The sequence below is a fragment of the Capra hircus genome, chromosome 16, assembly GCF_001704415.2.
Source record: "Capra hircus breed San Clemente chromosome 16, ASM170441v1, whole genome shotgun sequence".
In the NCBI taxonomy this organism is placed as follows: Eukaryota; Metazoa; Chordata; class Mammalia; order Artiodactyla; family Bovidae; genus Capra; species Capra hircus.
This window is the reverse complement of record NC_030823.1, coordinates 39,824,452-39,842,346: the sequence shown is the minus strand read 5'-3', so window position 1 is coordinate 39,842,346 and position 17,895 is coordinate 39,824,452. Positions and strand designations below refer to the sequence as shown.

Below are 17,895 nucleotides of genomic sequence, written 5' to 3'. Positions count from 1 at the left end.
AAGGTCTGTCTAGTCAAGGCTATGGTTTTTCCAGTAGTCATAAATGGATGTGAGAGTTGGACTATAAATAAAGCTGAGTGCAGAAGAATTGATGGGTTTGAACTGTGGTGTTGGAGAAGACTCTTGAGAGTCCCTTGGACTGCAGGGAGATCCAACCAGTCCATTCTGAAGGAGATCAGTCCTGGGTATTCATTGAAAGGACTGATGCTGAAGCTGAAACTCCAATACTTTGGCCACCTGATGCAAAGAACTGACTCATTTGAAAAGACCCTGATGCTGGGAAAGATTGAGGGCAGGAGGAGGAGATGACAGAGGATAAGATGGTTGGATGGCATCACCGACTCAATGGACATGAGTTTGGGTAAACTCCAGGAGTTGGTGATGGACAAGGAGGCCTGGCTTGCTGCTGTTCATGGGGTCGCAAAGAGTCGGACGTGACTGAGTGACTGAACTGAACTGAACTATTACATGATAAGGTTGATTTCTGACAATTAATGCTTTTCTGTGTGTCATAGAAAAGTGATGGGGGTATATCTCCCTACCCCAGTATTACTGAACGTTTCTTAGATACAGAGTTTTAGTGTTGAAAATATGTTTAGTCACTCAGTCGTGTCTCTTTGTGACCCCGTGCACCATTGCCTGCCAAACTCCTCTGTCCATGGAATCCGCCAGGCAATAATACTGTAGTGGGTAGCCATTCCCGTCTCCAGATGATCTTCCTGACTGTTCCAGTATTACTGAGCATTTCTTAGATACAGAGTTTCAATGAGTGATTTTGTTTCTGTGATTTGCTCAGTTTTTCAGCTATTTTTGAGATTTACAATAAAGACAAGTGAATTAGGGAGTTAACAGTTCAAAATATTTATAATTAAAATATGTTGGGACATCTGGTTGTCATATCCTAAAGTCACTTCTCTTTTTATGGTCTCTCGATACTTGTCTTTAAGTTCAGTTCAGTTCAGTTCAGTCGCTGTCGTGTCCGACTCTTTGCGACCCCATGAATCGCAGCACGCCAGGCCTCCCTGTCCATCACCAACTCCTGGAGTTCACTCAGACTCATGTCCATCAAGTCAGTGATACTATCCAGCCATCTCATCCTCTGTCGTCCCCTTCTCCTCCAGCCCCCAATCCCTCCCAGCATCAAAGTCTTTTCCAGTGAGTCAACTCTTCCCATGACGTGGCCAAAGTATTGGAGTTTCAGCTTCAGCATCATTCCTTCCAAAGAAATCCCAGGGCTGATCTCCTTCAGAATGGACTGGTTGGATCTCCTTGCAGTCCAAGGGACTCTCAAGAGTCTTCTCCAACACCACAGTTCAAACCCATCAATTCTTCTGCACTCAGCCTTCTTCACAGTCCAAGTCTCATATCCATACATGACTACTGGAAAAACCATAGCCTTGGCTAGACGGACCTTAGTCGGCAAAGTAATGTCTCTGCTTTTGAATATGCTATCTAGGTTGGTCATAACTTTCCTTCCAAGGAGTAAGCGTCTTTTAATTTCATGGCTGCAGTCACCATCTGCAGTGATTTTGGAGACCCAAAAAATAAAGTCTGACACTGTTTCCACTGTTTCCCCGTCTGTTTGCCATGAAGTGATGCGACCAGATGCCATGATCTTCGTTTTCTGAATGTTGAGCTTCAAGCCAACTTGTTCACTCTCCAATTTCACTTTCATCAAGAGGCTTTTTAGTTCCTCTTCACTTTCTGCCATAAGGGTGGTGTCATCTGCATATCTGAGGTTATTGATATTTCTCCCGGCAATCTTGATTCCAGCTTGTGCTTCTTCCAACGCAGAGTTTCTCATGATGTGCTCTGCATATAAGTTAAATAAGCAGGGTGACAATATACAGCCATGATGTACTCCTTTTCCTATTTGGAACCAGTCTGTTGTTCCATGTCTAGTTCTAACTGTTGCTTCCTGACCTGCATACAGATTTCTCAAGAGTAGGGTCCTTTGTGTATATCTCCAAGGCAGGCTCCCTGGATTTAATCCAGCTACGCCACCTACTGGCTGTGTCACTTAAGGAAAAGTCACTTATCTTTTCCTGCCTTAGTTTCCTCATCTGCAAAAATGAAGGAATGAAAATATCTAACTCACAAGGTTGTTATAAGAATTAAATGTTGAGCCTTTGGAAGAGGGTGTAATGTGTACTAAAAGTTCAATAAATATTATTATTTTTTGTTATTTTTTACCATAAATATTATCATTGTATAACCAGAGTTCAACCCAAGGCCTTGACTATAGTTACTTTATTCATTGTCTAAATGAATGAAAGAACTCATCCATTGAATTTTGGATTTTTAAAAGTTATAATCAGAGTTTTTGAGATAATATGGTGTTATTTCATTTTTCTTTCTTTGGAACTTGGTGTTTTGAGATTTCCTTTTGATTGACTATGACTTTCTTTCCTTAGTATGTTTTTTGTTTGTCTTTTTTCCCCACAGTACCTATTAGGTGCCGAAAACCTTTATTTTATGAAGGAATAAATTCAGTAGTATTTAGCGTTATATTTGAGCTGGATTCTTGGGCTGACAGAAAATACTAAGAGTCAATTGAGTTTAGGGCAGTTGCAGAATGCAGTTAAGTAATACACAGATTCTCCTCTGTGTTGTAAAAGGGTTGCATGTTCTTTAGGAGGAAATTTTGTGTCCCATTTGTAAGGAGAAATGTGTCACATAAACCATCTTGGTAGTCAGCTTCATAAATGGAATCCAAGCTAAACACCTGTTTGTTTTAGTTGCTGTTACAATTGTACACACTTTATGAAGAAGCTGGGAGTTATGGGGATATTGATGTTGCCAAGGAGACTTTTTAAGGTCTAAATGGGAATAAAGAATAATACTTTGAAGGTTTTTGCTGTTTTCGTTCTATTCTTAGGAAACCTCACAGCCTCTCTGGGTGCTACAATCATTATCTCAGAGAAACTAAGTAATTGTGAAGGCTATTTAATTCTTTTAGACCATTCTTTTTTCCTTCTGATTAATTCATGGAACTGGTTCTTGTTATTCATAGGTATTGATGTCAAGAAAGGCCGAGGCCGATATATTGACACCTGTATGGTCATCTTTGCCCCTCGTTACCTGTTAGATAATAAGTCATCCCACAAGCTTGCATTTGCACAGAGGGAATTTGCCAGGGGACAGGTAAGCAGCTTGCTTTTGAAGAATGATGAGTGCCTATTTAATAGCACAGTGAATTTTAATGTCATTTAAATTTGAATGTCACATTTCATTTTAATGACTTATCTCCCCATCAACACTAAGTTTTTTGATGTGAGTAAACAACATTATGATCTCTATTCGCTTCCAAGGCAAACCGTTCAATATCATGGTAATCCAAGTCTATGCCCCGACCAGTAATGCTGAAGAAGCTGAAGTTGAATGGTTCTCTGAAGACCTACAAGACCTTTTAGAACTAATACCCAAAAAAGATATCCTTTTCATTATAGGAGACTGGAATGCAAAAGTAGGAAGTTAAGAAACACCTGGAGTAACAGGCAAATTTGGCCTTGGAGTACAGAATGAAGCAGGGCAAAGGCTCATAGAGTTTTGCCAAAAGAACGCACTGGTCATAGCAACACCCTCTTCCAACAACACAAGAGAAGACTTTACACATGGACATCACCAGATGGTCAACACCAAAATCAGACTGATTATATTCTTTGCAGCCAAAATGCAAAAGCTCTGTACAGTCAGCAAAAACAAGACCAGGAGCTGACTGTGGCTCAGATCATGAACTCCTGATTGCCAAATTCAGACTTAAATTGAAGAAAGTAGGAAAAACCACTAGACCATTCAGGTATGACTTAAATCAAATCCCTTATGATTATACAGTAGAAGTGGGAAATAGATTTAAAGGACTAGATCTGATAGAGTGCCTGATGAACTATGGATGGAGGTTCCTGACATTGTACAGGAGGCAGTTTTCAAGACCATCCCCAAGAAAAAGAAATGCAAAAAATCAAAATGGCTGTCTGAGGAGGCCTTACAAATAGCTGTGAAGAGAAGAGAAGTGAAAAACAAAGGAGAAAAGGAAAGATATAAGCATCTGAATGCAGAGTTCCAAAGAATAGCAAGGAGAGATAAGAAAGCCTTCCTCAATGCAAAAGCCTTCCTCAATGGACTTTCTTTGCAAAAGTGCAAAGAAATAGAGGAAAACAACAGAATGGGAAAGACTAGTGATCTCTTGAAGAAAATTAGATACAACAAGAGAACATTTCATACAAAGGTGGGCTCAATAAAGGCCAGAAATGGTATGGACCTAACAGAAGCAGAAGATATTAAGAAGAGGTGGCAAGAATACACAGAAGAACGATACAACAAAGATCTTCATGACCCAGATGATCACGATGGTGTGATCACTCACCTGGAGCCAGACATCCTGGAATGTGAAGTCAAGTGGGCCTTAGGAAGCATCACTACGAACAAAGCTAGTGGAGGTGATGGAATTCCAGTTGAGCTATTTCAAATCCTGAAAGATGATGCTGTGAAAGTGCTGCACTGAGTATGCCAGCAAATTTGGAAAACTCAGCAGTGGCCACGGGACTGGAAAAAGTCGGTTTTCATTCCAGTCTCAAAGAAAGGCAATACCAAAGAATGTTCAAACTACCACACAGCTTCACTCATCTCACACACTAGCAAAGTAATGCTCAAAATTCTCCAAGCCAGGCTTTAACAATACGTGAACCGTGAACTTTTGAATGTTCAAGCTGGATTTAGAAAAGGCAGAGGAACCAGAGATCAAATTACCAGCATCCGCTGGATCATGGAAAAAGCAAGAGAGTTCCAGAAAAACATCTATTTCTTCTTTATTGACTATGCCAAAGCCTTTGACTATGTGGATCACTATAAACTGTGGAAAATTCTTCAAGAGTTGGGAATACCAGACCACCTGACCTGCCTCTTGAGAAATGCAGGTCAGGAAGCAACAGTTAGAACTGGACATGGAACAACAGACTGGTTCCAAATAGGAAAAGGAATATGTCATGGCTGTATCTTGTCACCCTGCTTTTTTAACTTCTATGCAGAGTACATCATGAGAAACGCTGGGCTGGAAGAAGCACAAGCTGGATTCAAGATTACCGGGAGAAATATCAATAACCTCAGATATGCAGATGACACCACCTTTACTGCAGAAAGTGAAGAAGAACTAAAGAGCCTCTTGATGGAAGTGAAAGAGGAGAGTGAACAAGTTGGCTTGAAGCTCAACATTCAGAAAACTAAGATCATGGCAAATAGATGGGGAAACAGTGGAAACAGTGTCAGACTTTATTTTTTGGGTCTCCAAAATCACTGCAGATGTTGACTACAGCCATGAAATTAAAAGACGCTTACTCCTTGGAAGGAAAGTTATGACCAACCTAGATAGCATATTCAAAAGCAGAGACATTACTTTGCCATCAAAGGTCTGTCTAGTCAAAGCTGTGGTTTTTCCAGTAGTCATGTATGGATGTGAGAGTTGGACTGTAAATAAAGCTGAGCACCGAAGAATTGATGGGTTTGAACTGTGGTGGTGGAGAAGACTTTTCAAAGTCCCTTGGAGTGCAAGGAGATCCAACCAGTCCATCCTAAAGATCAGTCCTTAGTGTTCATTGGAAGGACTGATAATTGAAGTTGAAACTCCAATACTTTGGCCACCTGATGCAAAGAATCGACTCATTTGAAAAGACCCTGATGCTGGGAAAGATTGAAGGCTGGAGGAAAAGGGGAAAACAGAGGATATGATGGTTGGATGGCATCACTGACTCAATGGACATGAGTTTGAGTGAACTCCAGGAATTAGTGGTGGACAGGGAGGCCTGGTGTGCTGCAATCCATGGGGTTGCAAAGAGTCAGACATGACTGAGCAACTGAGCTGAACTGAACCATTTTGTGCCTTTGGTGCCCTGAACAGCTCCTGGTGATGGGCAAGGCTCAGGGTAGACAGATTTTCAGTAAACATTTACGTCTTGACTTGACTTTTGACTAAAGCCAGTGATACCGTGTTTTAGGGAACAGCCAATCCTGAAGGTTACATTTCCACGCTTCCTGGTTCCAGTGTGGTGTTCCATTGGCCTCGGAATGACTACGATCAGCTGCTATGTGTCCGACTGATGGATGTTCCCAATTGTATTTGGTCTGGAGGCTTCGAAGTCAACAAGAATAATTCCTTCCATATCAACATGAGGTGAGTGCAGAGACTATATTTAGTCAATAAGTAGTCTTGTTTGAGGTACGGCAATATAAATACTAAGCTGTAAATACCATATAAATATCAAATATTTATAAAGTTGTAAATAGCAAGTAGTTACTTTTGGTAAGACTACTCTTGATGAAATGGGCACTTATGTTTCTGACTCCAAGGTCTTAAAACTGCAAAGACTAGGCAGATAGGAATGAACCTTTTGATCGAATGAGCTAAAAGGGGGTGTTGACAGTTTTGACCATTGTGCAGTTGCTGTCATCTGAGGTCACATGTCCAAGGAGTAGCACTGAGCTCATGGTCGCCCGCAACCCTTGTCAGCATTCAGATGGCAGCTTTGATGATGTTTTTGTCTGTTCTTGCACACTATACAAGCTCTTCTCTCATTAGATGCCATTACAGTAAATCCCCTAGTCTTCTTTGCCCAACCCAGTGACCCTTAGATCCTTATTAAGGAAAATCAACAAAAGCCAGGGTCAGTTAGCACAAGAGGACTCTTTTCTTTCATCCAATGCTTTTTTTTTTTAATGTATTAAACTTTAAAAAGATTGTGGTAAAATGCACATACCATATGAGAAAGATAGCATAACATAAAGACCCAGACACTATTTTGTGTGCCTCAGGCACATAAAGTAAAATTTACCATCTTAGCCATTTTTAGCTTTACTGGTGTTAGGTAAGTTCATGTTGTGCAGTCTCCTAAACTCTTTTCATCTTGCAAAACAGAAACTCTGTATCCATTAAACAACATTCCTCATTTTCCCTTTCTTAACCCCTGGCAACCTCTGTTCTCATTTCTCTACGAATTTGACTACTCTAGGTACCTCAGATAAGTGAAATCATACAATATTTGTCTTTTGTGACTGGCTTATTTCACTTAGCATAATGTCCTCAATGTCATCCGCATTGTAACATGTGTCAGAACTTCTTTTTTTTGGGGGGGCAACATTTAGTTTATTACATTTCTCTCTAGTGCAGTGAAATTCTGTTTCATTCTTTCTTCTTTTTAATTTATTCAAGTATAGCTGATTTACAATGTGGTGTCAATTTCTGCTATACTGCACAGTGATTCAGTTATATAAACAAGATATATATGTTCTTTTTCATATTCCTGTCCATTGTTGTTTATCATAGGATACTGAATATGGTTCACTGTGCTATACAGTGGGACCATTTTACATTCACCATTTATATTTCACCATTTTACATTCTTGCAAAGAGCACACAAGGGTCCAGTTTCTCCACATCTTTACTAACGCTTGTTATTTTTTCTTTTTTGATAGTAGCCATCCTCATGGGTGTGAGGTGGTATCTCATGGTTTTGATTCTCATTTCCTTAATGATTAATGATGCTGAGCTTCTTTTCATGTGCCTTTAGGCCATTTGTACATCTTTTTTGACATGTCTGTTCAAGTCCTTTGCCTGTTTTTGAGTTGGGTTTTTGTTGTTGTTGAGTTGTAGGAATCCTTTATATATTCTGGATACTAACCCCTTATGAGATACATACATGCATGCATTCTAAGTGTCCGACTCTCTGCAACCCTAGAGTCTGATATAAGAGATATATAATTTACATATATTCTCTCCCATTCATATGTTGCATTTTTACTCTGTTGATTGTATTCTTTGATGTATAGTTTTTAATTTTGATATAGTCCAGCTTGCCCATTTTAACTTTGGTTTCCTGTGCTTTTTGTGTTGTATGCAAGATCATTGCCAAATCCAGTGTCTTGAAGCTTTTCCCCTATGTTTTCTTCTGAGAGTTTTACAGTTTTAGCTTTTCTATATAGGTCTTTGATCCATTTGTATTCATATAAGGTTAAGAGTCCAATAGAGACATCAGTTTGCCAACAAAGGTCCATATAATCAAAGCTATGATTTTTCCAGTAGTCATATATAGATGTGAGAGTTAGCCCGTAAAGAAGGTTGAGTGCTGAAGAACTGATGCTTTCAAACTGTGGTGCTAGCGGAGGCTCTTGAGAGTCCCTTGGACTGCAAGGAGATCAAACCAGTCAGTCCTAAAGGAAATCAACCCTGAGTACTCTTTGGAAGGACAGATGCTGAAGCTGAAGTTCCAATACTTTGGCCACCAGATGCGAAGAGCTAATTCATTGGAAAAGATCCTGATTCTGGGAAAAATTGAGGGCAAGAGAAGAAGGGAGTGACAAAGGATCAGATAGTTGGATGGCATCACTGACTCGATTGACATGAGTTTGAGCAAACTCAGAGAGATAGTGAAGGACAGAGAAGCATGGCGTGCTGCAGTTCATGGGGTTGCAACTTAGCAACTGAACAACAAGAGTCCAACTCTGTTCTTCTGTTTGTGGATATCCAGTTTTCCCAATACTATTTGTTGAAAAAACTTTCTTTTCCCTACGGAATGGTCTCTACACCCTTGTCAAGAATTATTTGACCCTATATGTGAGGGTTTATTTCTGGGCTTTCTCTATTCTGTTCGTTCATATTCTGTCTTTTTGCCAGTGTCAGACTGTTTTGATTATAGTAGCTTTGTAATAGGTTTTGAAATTAGGAAGTGTGAGACCTCCATCTTTGTTCTTTTTCAAGATTATTTTGGCTACATGGAGTCCCTAGAGATTCCATCTTAATTTTAGGATAAATTTTTCTATTTCTGGAGGAAAAAAAACAGTTGGAATTTTGATGAGCATTGATTAAATCTCTAGATCCACTTTGCATAGCATTGACATCTTGACAATATTAAGTCTTCTAAATCCATGAACGTGGGATGTCTTTGTTTGTTTCTGTCTTCTTTAATGTTTTGCATTAAATGCTTCTGAAGCCAAAGAGCCTGAAATCAGTGCTAATTCAACACATTTAGAAGCAAAATTTAATTATTTATACCTTATGGTGAGTTCTCTTTGGAGAACACTACTGTCTAATTTATTAATAGTTGATTCAAAATAATATTTATATTTGACTTTTTAAAAAAAATGCATTATCTGAGGTTTTTCTTTGATTTTGTTTTTGTTGATGATGTGCCTTTCTTACTTATCTTTTGCCCTGATCCTTATTAGAGTTAATTGCATCTGGTATAGTGGTTTTCAAGCTGTGTTCCTAGAATTCATAGGGGTCTAAGGAGGTGGCTTTATAGGCCAAGTGAGTGAAGTGGACAGGGCCCCAGTGCCCTCATCCTGACTTCAACCAGAACTCCTGTCTCATAGTGGCATATGTTCCCCACAAGGTTGGGGTGGGGGCAGGCAAGGTGAGGAATTTGCAGCTAAAACCACCACTGATTTATACGCTGCTTTGGTGGAGGCAGCCCAGGTCTGTTGTGTGGTATGAAGCCAATTCAGAATTAAACAGAAAAGTTACTCATGATTACTTAAAAGAAGAAAAGAAAAGTGTGGAGTGTGGGGGTGGATGATACCTTTGTTAATCCTTTTGAAATAGTTTCAGTGTGTGGCCCTAAACTACTGAGCAGGGACCTGGGCCAGATGTTTCCTTTACTTTCCTCAAGTTTTCATTTTGAAACAATTTAAACCCACAGAGAACTTGTAGGAGTAGTACAAAGACACCTCTTCTTTACCTACATTTCCTACTTTTCAACATTTGCTCTGTTCTTGTTTTCTCTCCACATGTACTCATATGCATAGTTTTTTTCCTAAACCATTTGAAAGTAAAATGAAGTCATCATCATACTTCAGACATAAAAAATTTGTCACCTATCGCTACACACTGAAGAAATTTAATATTATGTTTTTAAATGTATAAAATGTCCTTTAAAGTGTTTTTCACAGTAACCCTGCTCCCCAGATCTGGGGTCCAGTGAAGGATCATGCATTTTATTTGGCTGCTGTTTCTCATCTGCTTTAATCTGGAATGGTCATTGTCTCAGTTTTCCTTTTTTGTGTTTATTAACATTGACATTTTTGGAGTCCAAACCAGTTTCATATAGAATGTTTTCTTTTCTGGACTTTCTGATGGCTTTCTATGGTTAAGTTTGGGCCTGACATTTTTGGTAAGAACATTACTTCTGTGGTAGTGTATGTTTCCCATTGCATCATGTCAAGAGGCTTGTGATGTCTGTTGGTTCCATTATTGACATTGTTAAATTCAATCATCATTTGGTTTAGGTGCTGTCCATCAGATCTCTCTATTGTAAAGTTATCTTTTCTTTGTAAACAACACTAGCTCATGGTAGGGATAATTTGAACTTTTTATATGTTCACTTTTCACAAAACCTTTCAGTCAGTGGTTTGGTGGTTCTCACCTGAATCAGTTATTACATTAGTTTTTATTACATTAGTTATGTAATTAGTTATTACATTAGTTATTGCAAAATGGTGATTTCTGGTTCTTATATGTCTTCTACATTTATTAGCTGATATTCTTCCATAAAGAAAAGCTTTCCATTCTCCACAGTGGTTTGTCTATATTTAAATACACACACACACATACACACATACACACATGCACACACATTATGATTGCATCTGGTACCTCCGTTCCACAGGATTCTTCCTCATCTTCCCTTATCCTACAGTGTGAACCCTGTTCATCAATAACATCAACATATTAATAACATCAACATATTAGTTTGAACCATATGAAATTCCTCTTTTCTAGGTCAAAAGTAGTCTAGTATCAACAATTTTATGTAGTTCAACCAATATTTACTCACTTGTTGCACTGACACTATGACCCAAAACAAACGCAAAGTAAAATTTGTAGATATCATATAGTTATGGCATGCTGTTCAATGTTGCTTGAATGATTTCTTTTTTACTGTGTGATTGTACTGTCAGTTTCTGCTTTTTAAATGTGGTCAGAGAACACACAGTGGTAATTGTGAGAAGTATGAGAAGAAAGTGAGTTGGGAACTTGTTCCCTACATTTTATGCAGCCTCCATGATTTCCTTTTGCTGCAGAGATACTCTGGGAAAATGCTTCTTCCTGCGTGTAGAAATTACTCTCCGAGGAGCTACCTACAGGATCTCCTTCAGTGATACAGATCAGTTACCCCCTCCTTTCCGAATTGACAACTTTTCTAAGGTATCAAGGGGAGTTGAGAGCCAGTTTGGCTCTTTCATATGTGGGAAAGTGGAGTATATACTGCACTTAAGATAATGATAAAAAACATTGTAAACTTGGGTTTAAAAGAAGTTGCACAGGGGTCTTAGAAATCCTTACCACTGGGAGGTGGTTTCTGCTGGTCATTTTGATTGCTGGGCAGCCTTGTCCAGAAGTGACTTCTCAGCTCCCAAAAGTTACGTTGACCAGATGGTTTGGTTAGCATGGGGCCCTATGCAGACATTCCATATAAAGAGAAATCAGAATCAGATTGACAAATGCCCAGTAGAATGGGCAGTTCTACTGTTGCTTAGTAACAGTGAGCTCCTTTCTGAATCTTCCAAGTGCAGCCATGATGGAGGTTGTTAGAGTCTATTTTAAATTATGCCTTATATCTTATAATTTGTAACTTTCCATAGCTGAATTCCAAGATTTTTGTTCCTTTCTTTGTTCATAGTATACCCTGGGCATGGTGGGGTGAGACTAGATGCCATTGAAAGAACAGAGTTGCTTTCTCTAGGTATTTGGTATGGCAGAGCTTCTCAAAACCTTTTACCCAACAGACTGTGGCCCATGTCCTCTAACTGGTGGGCTTTTTGCAATTTTGAAGATGATTAGAAAGGCATTTGAAGAGGCCAGCTGTTGAGCCTTACTTGTGGTTTTGTACCCTGTATAGCATTCATTTGGGAAAGATCTGGAACCTAAGAGGCACTGAATCACTTTTCCAGCATCACCCCTCTGAATGAAGGTTCTCCTTATTCTCTGCCATTCCTGTAGGTCCCAGTTGTCTTCACTCAGCATGGCGTCGCTGAACCCAGGCTCCGCACTGAAGTGAAGCCTATGACTTCCTTGGATTATGCCTGGGATGAACCCACCCTGCCACCTTTTATCACTCTGACTGTTAAAGGGGCAGGTTCCTCTGAGATCAGCTGCAACATGAATGATTTCCAGGATAACCAGCAGCTTTATTATGAAAATTTCATTTACATTGCTGCTACATACACGTTCTCTGGGTAAGTCTGGGTTAAATTACTATTCTTGTAAAGCAGAAAGCTCTAATTATTAACTGGTTTTAAATTTTAATCAGTTCTCAGAAGGCTGAGGGAAGAAGGAAGATTCCTTCCATTCTTTACCAAATCCTAGTCTCAGACTTTATCTTGAGAGGTCTTTTGTCTAAGCCCTTGTCTTCTGGCTAGAGTAAAATTTATCCAAAGAGGCAAGACTCCTCTTTTTAAAGAGCTTCCCAATAATCCATTCTAGTATTTAACAACTCTTTTGGGGCATTGTAATTGTAATAGCTTCAGTTTCTCTTGCTTTATGGTGATATTTCTTATGCATTTTTGAACTTCTTGCTGCTATTTTTTATTTGTTTTATCTCTTTCCTTATTTGAAACTGACTAATCTTCATCCATAATTACTCGAATCACTGTTCTGACCCTCCTCTCCCATTGAGAACACTGATTAAGCAGACACTTCAGGGTCTTCTTAATAGTCACCTAAAGACAAGCAGAAGAGTTTAACTTGACAGTAATTATAGTTACCTCAGAATTATAATCTTATGATCTTCATTGTTTGTCTGATTAGTTAGTTGTATTTAGAAAAAAAAACAAGCAAGGAGTAGTCAGCTTGTTAGATTGGTACATTGATAGGTACATAGAGATTCAGAATATTAGGCTTTTAAGGGTAGTCATTCCACCAACACATAAATACAGTTGTTTCTGTGCTGATCACAGGGCCGATTTTAAAGCTGATTCATGAAGAAACTGGGAAAATAGCCGAATCTTTAGCATTCCAAATATGTCACCTGGTGAACAGTACATTTAAAGTCACATTATTTCCAAAATGTCCTGAATAGTTTTGCTTATGGAATATTTTTATATGTGCCTGAGGCCCCTGAGAAAATGTCTGAGTCTGTGCAACATCTCTCTCATCTGCTTAGACCCCAGATTTCACTAATAATGATATGAATGGGCATGTTTGCTTTGATAAGGTTTTAGTGCCTGAAAAACCAGTCCTTAATCTGGTTGCTATGCATGTTTTTCTCTATACTTTCTTATGTTCCAGTAGTTACTAAGCTCTTTAACTGAAGAATCCTAGTGGAGACTTAGGAGTGTCACAGGTTGAGCAGATATGAATAGATAAAAAGAGAAGTTTTTGGGAATCTAGTGTGCTAAGAGGTTGAACTATATTTTGGAGTGTAGTGGATCCTATTTCTTTGCATCTTTGATGAGAACTAATGATGAGGAAAGAGACTAGGATTTTTTTAATTGAGGCGAAGTTCATAAACTGTAAAATTAACCATTTGTTAAAGTGATGAGTTTGGTGGCATTTTATGTATTCATGATGTACAGCTACCACCTCTAGTTCCAAGACAGTTCCATCACTCCAAACCCTAAGTAGTTACTGCCCAGTAAACCTTTTCTTTTCTCACCAGGGACTTCCCTGGTGGCTCAGATGGTAAAGCATCTGTCTACAATGCGGGAGACCTGGATTCGATCCCTGGGTCGGGAAGATTCCCTGGAGAAGGAAATGGCAACCCACTCCAGTACCCTTGCCTAGAAAATACCATGGACGGAGGAGCCTGGTGTCCATGGGGTCGCAAAGAGTCGGACACGACTGAGCGACTTCACTTTCACTTTCAAACCTTTTCTTCTAGCCCCTGGAAATCACAGATCTACATTCTTGTCTCTAAGGGTTTACCCATTCCAGATATTTCACATAAATTATCATAAAATGTCTGACCTTCTGTGACTGGCTTCTTTCACTTGGCGTGATGTTTTTAAGGTTCACCCACATGGTAGCATGTGTCACTTTTTCGTTCCTGTTATGGCTGAGTAATGTTCCATTGCACGGCTACACCACATTCTCTTTGTCCATTCTTCCTTTGATGGGCATTTGTGTTGTCCCTACTTTTTGGCTATTATGAACAGTGCTGCAATCAACATGCCTGTACGTGTATTTAAGTACTTGTTTTAATTCTTTTGTGTGTATACCTTGGGGTGGAATTGCTGGGTTCTGTGGTAATTCTTTGATTACCTTTTTGAGGAACTGCTGTACTGTTTTCCACAGCAGCTGAATCATTTTATATTCCTGCCAGCAATGTGTAAGAGTTTTGTTTCTTCTACATATTCTGCAATGCTTGTTGTTTTCCACTTTTTTTTTATTGTAACAATTCTACTAAGTAAGTAGTGGTATCTCAGTGTGGTTTTCATTTGCATTTCTATACTAGCTAATGATATTGAAGATCTTACCATGTGCTTATTGGTCAGTTGTATATCTTTTTTTTTTTTTTTCCCCATGCTGCATAGCTTGCAAATCTTAGTTCCCCCACTAGGGATTGAACCCTGGCCACTTGGGCCATGGCAGTGAAAGATCTGTGTCCTAACTGCTGGACTACCAGGGAATTCCTCATTTGTATATCTTTGGGGAAATGTCTGTTCAAATCCATGGCCCATTTTTACGTTTGATTTTTTTTTTTTGCCTTTTTATTGTTGAATTTTACAGCTCCTTATGTAATATGGGTGCAGATCCCATATCAGATACATGATTTGCAACTATCTTCTATTCTATGGGTTGTGTTTTTACTTTCCTGGTAATGTCTTTTGGAAGAATAAAAGTTTTTAATTTTGTTTAAATCAATTTTTTTTAATTTACTTGTGCTTTTGATATCATGAAAGCTAATTTTTAACTCTGAATTTTTCAGTCCCTTTTTAATGATAGAGATTAATTGAAATAGGAGAATAATCTAAATAAAATCTCATCAAAATACACTAAAGTATAGTTAAGGCTGCAGCAATTCCATAAAACTTAGGATTCTTAAGCCCAGAGAAACACAACAGGGTAGAATTGGAGGAGGTGATTATGAACCCTTTGTTTTCTTTTCATCCTAAAGGAACTTCTGATTTCTTGCTAAGATGTGAGGATGCAGTAACGCTGATCATCTTCCTGGCAAACAGTAGAGCCAATTCTTGGACCTTTGGAATGTCTGGATTGGTTTTTTCCCTCTAAAAATATATAGTCATCCTTTTATGTCAGAATTTCACTTTTATGTATATCTTCTGACAAATGAATCTTTGAACTATGCAGGAGAACAACACGACCTTGATCTTTCTGCAGCTGAGTCAGACTTTTTCTTCCATGATTAAAAAAAGTTTTCTATATAGTGGAGGTTTAGGCTTCTGCTTATGAATACTTGAATACATGTGTGTGGGGTGGGGAGGATGTGTGTGTATTGTGACTGTTACTGTTTTTTCAATTCTAGTTTACAGGAGGGGACAGGACGGCCTGTGGCTTCCAACAAAGCCATTACTTGTGCAGAGCTCGTTTTGGATGTCTCACCGAAGACACAGAGAGTCATTTTAAAGAAGAAGGTAAGAAAGCCTAGAACTTTGAGTTTAGAATAAAAGATTTAGAATAAAAGTTAGAATAAGAGACAGGCTGCCTGGCCCATCCTCTCCTTTTGCAGATGAGCAGGTGGAGACCGAGGCCTGGGCTCAGGGTGGAACTTGGGTGTCCTGACAGCTCCAGCTGGGGTTCTCCCCTCTGTCCTGCGATGCCTACTCTACGAATCCTAAGTCCCTCTCATCTTTGATACCCTTCTTGGAGAACTCAGTTCTTGAAATTTTTTTTTTCCAAATTTGTGATTTGTCGTTTTCCTTACTTTTTTTCTGTTGTAACACTCCCCTAATCTACTTTTCCCTGAACTCAATGGAAAAATGATCACAATGACAGTTTTTCCCCTATTTATGGCAACATTCTTTTCCAGTTTAGGAAAATGTTTATGCTAGTAGATCTAGATATTGAAAGAAGAGTAAACTCTGACCAGAAATATTGTGGCTGACAGAAGGACTAGAAAGAAATAGTTAAGGCTTCAAAATGAACGTTGTTTGAGAACAGAGGTGCAGAAAATCACCATAAGAGGAAGGAGATCACTAACTAATTTGTTGAAACACACTCACCTGAGGAGTGTGTTCCAGAAAATTTTGCATAATGTAAGTTATGTGATCCAGAAATAACGCTGACAGAGGAAGCATGTAAGTGGCCCTCATGCTGACGGAGAATGCGCCTTTATCACCTGAAGTGGCGTCAGTTGTGGCAGTAGGGAGTGCAGGTGGTTGGTGACTCAGTTGGCTCTGAGGTTGTACAACTCTTCTCACATCTTTAATGGCGGGGAGAGGGGGGAGAGATTCAAGTTATTTCACGTTTTGCACATCAAATGAAACTTTAATACATGGATTTTTAATTCAGTTTTATATTTTTTAACGACTTTAGTGATACATAATTCATACACCATACAAATCGCCCACTTAAAATATATAGTTCACTGTGTTTTAATATATCCACAGTATGTGCAACTATAACCACACTCAATTTTAGAACATTTTCATCACTCAGGAAAGAACTCTATATCCTTTAGCTATCACATGCACATTCCCTTTATTTCCCAGCCCTAGGCAATCATTAATCCACTTTCTGTCACTGTAGACTCCCCTCTTCTGGACTTCCATGTGAGTGGTCTTTAATGAGGAACTTCTTTCACTTATCCTGATGTTTCTAAGGTTCATCCATCTATCAGTCTAACAGTACTTCTCAGATTCCTTACCTATCTAAGCCACTAGGGAAGCCAAGTACTTCTACATGTATTTCTATATCACACCATTTGAATGTCACATAATTCAAATTTGCTTAAAATGTTATCACACTCTTTTATATAAGACTGTGTTAGATACATTTTAGAAATAAGACTTGGGAATGGTGATGAGTAAACAGAGCATGTGCCAGAGGATGTTTAGTCTACTGTACAATTGTGCTCATTTCACATGCTAGTAAGGTAATACTCAAAATCTTTCAAGCTAGGCTTCAGGACTATGTGAATCAAGAACTTCCAGATGTACAAGCTGGGTTTAGAAAAGTCAGAGGAACCAGAGATCAAATTGCCAACATTCATTGGATCATAGAGAAAGCAAGGTAATTCCAGAAAAACATCTACTTCTGGTTCATTGACTACATGAAAGCCTTTGACTGTATGTGCTGTGTGCTTAGTCGCTCAGTCGTGTCCCACTCTTCACAACCCCATGGACTGTAGCCCACCAGGTTCTTCTATCCATGGGGATTCTCCAGGCAAGAATACTGAAATGGGTTGCCTTGCCCTCCTCCAGGGGATCTTCCCAACCCAGGGATTGAACTCAGGTCTCCTCATTGCAGGCTGATTCTTTACTGTCTGAACCACCAGGGATCACAACAAGCTGTGGAAAATTCTTAGAGAATGGGAATACCAGACCACCTTACCTGTGTCTTGAGAAACCTGTATGTGAGTTAAGAAGCAACAGTTAGAACCTTATATGGAAAAACAGGCTGGTTCCAAATTGGGAATGGAGTAAGACAAGGCTGTGTGCTGTCACTCTGTTTATCTGTGTACTCATGCAGAGTACATCATGTGAAATGCCAGGCTGGATGAATCACAAGCTGGAATCAAGATTGCCAGGAGAAATATCAACAACTTTAGATATGCAAATGTTACTACTCTAATGGTAGAAAGTGAAGAGGAACTAAAGAGACTCCTGATGAGGGTGAAAGAGGAGAGTGGAAAAGCTGGCTTAAAACTCAGCATTCAAAAAATTAAGATATGGTGTCCAGTCCCATCACTTCATGGCAAATAGAAGGGGAAAAAGTGGAAGCAGTGACAG

General features: G+C 39.1%; 1 protein-coding gene across 5 annotated transcripts in view; it reads left to right on the top strand.

The window, feature by feature from the left end:
- Nucleotides 1–17,895, top strand: part of VPS13D (vacuolar protein sorting 13 homolog D) — a 266,859-nt gene that overhangs the window by 118,938 nt on the left and 130,026 nt on the right. For all 5 annotated transcript variants that reach the window (XM_018060322.1, XM_018060321.1, XM_018060319.1 and 2 more), the window contains 5 exons: nt 3,014–3,144; nt 5,991–6,166; nt 11,068–11,191; nt 11,987–12,222; nt 15,471–15,579. In XM_018060322.1, the coding sequence (XP_017915811.1) occupies nt 3,014–3,144; nt 5,991–6,166; nt 11,068–11,191; nt 11,987–12,222; nt 15,471–15,579 (776 nt within the window). The remainder of the gene's footprint in view (nt 1–3,013; nt 3,145–5,990; nt 6,167–11,067; nt 11,192–11,986; nt 12,223–15,470; nt 15,580–17,895) is intronic.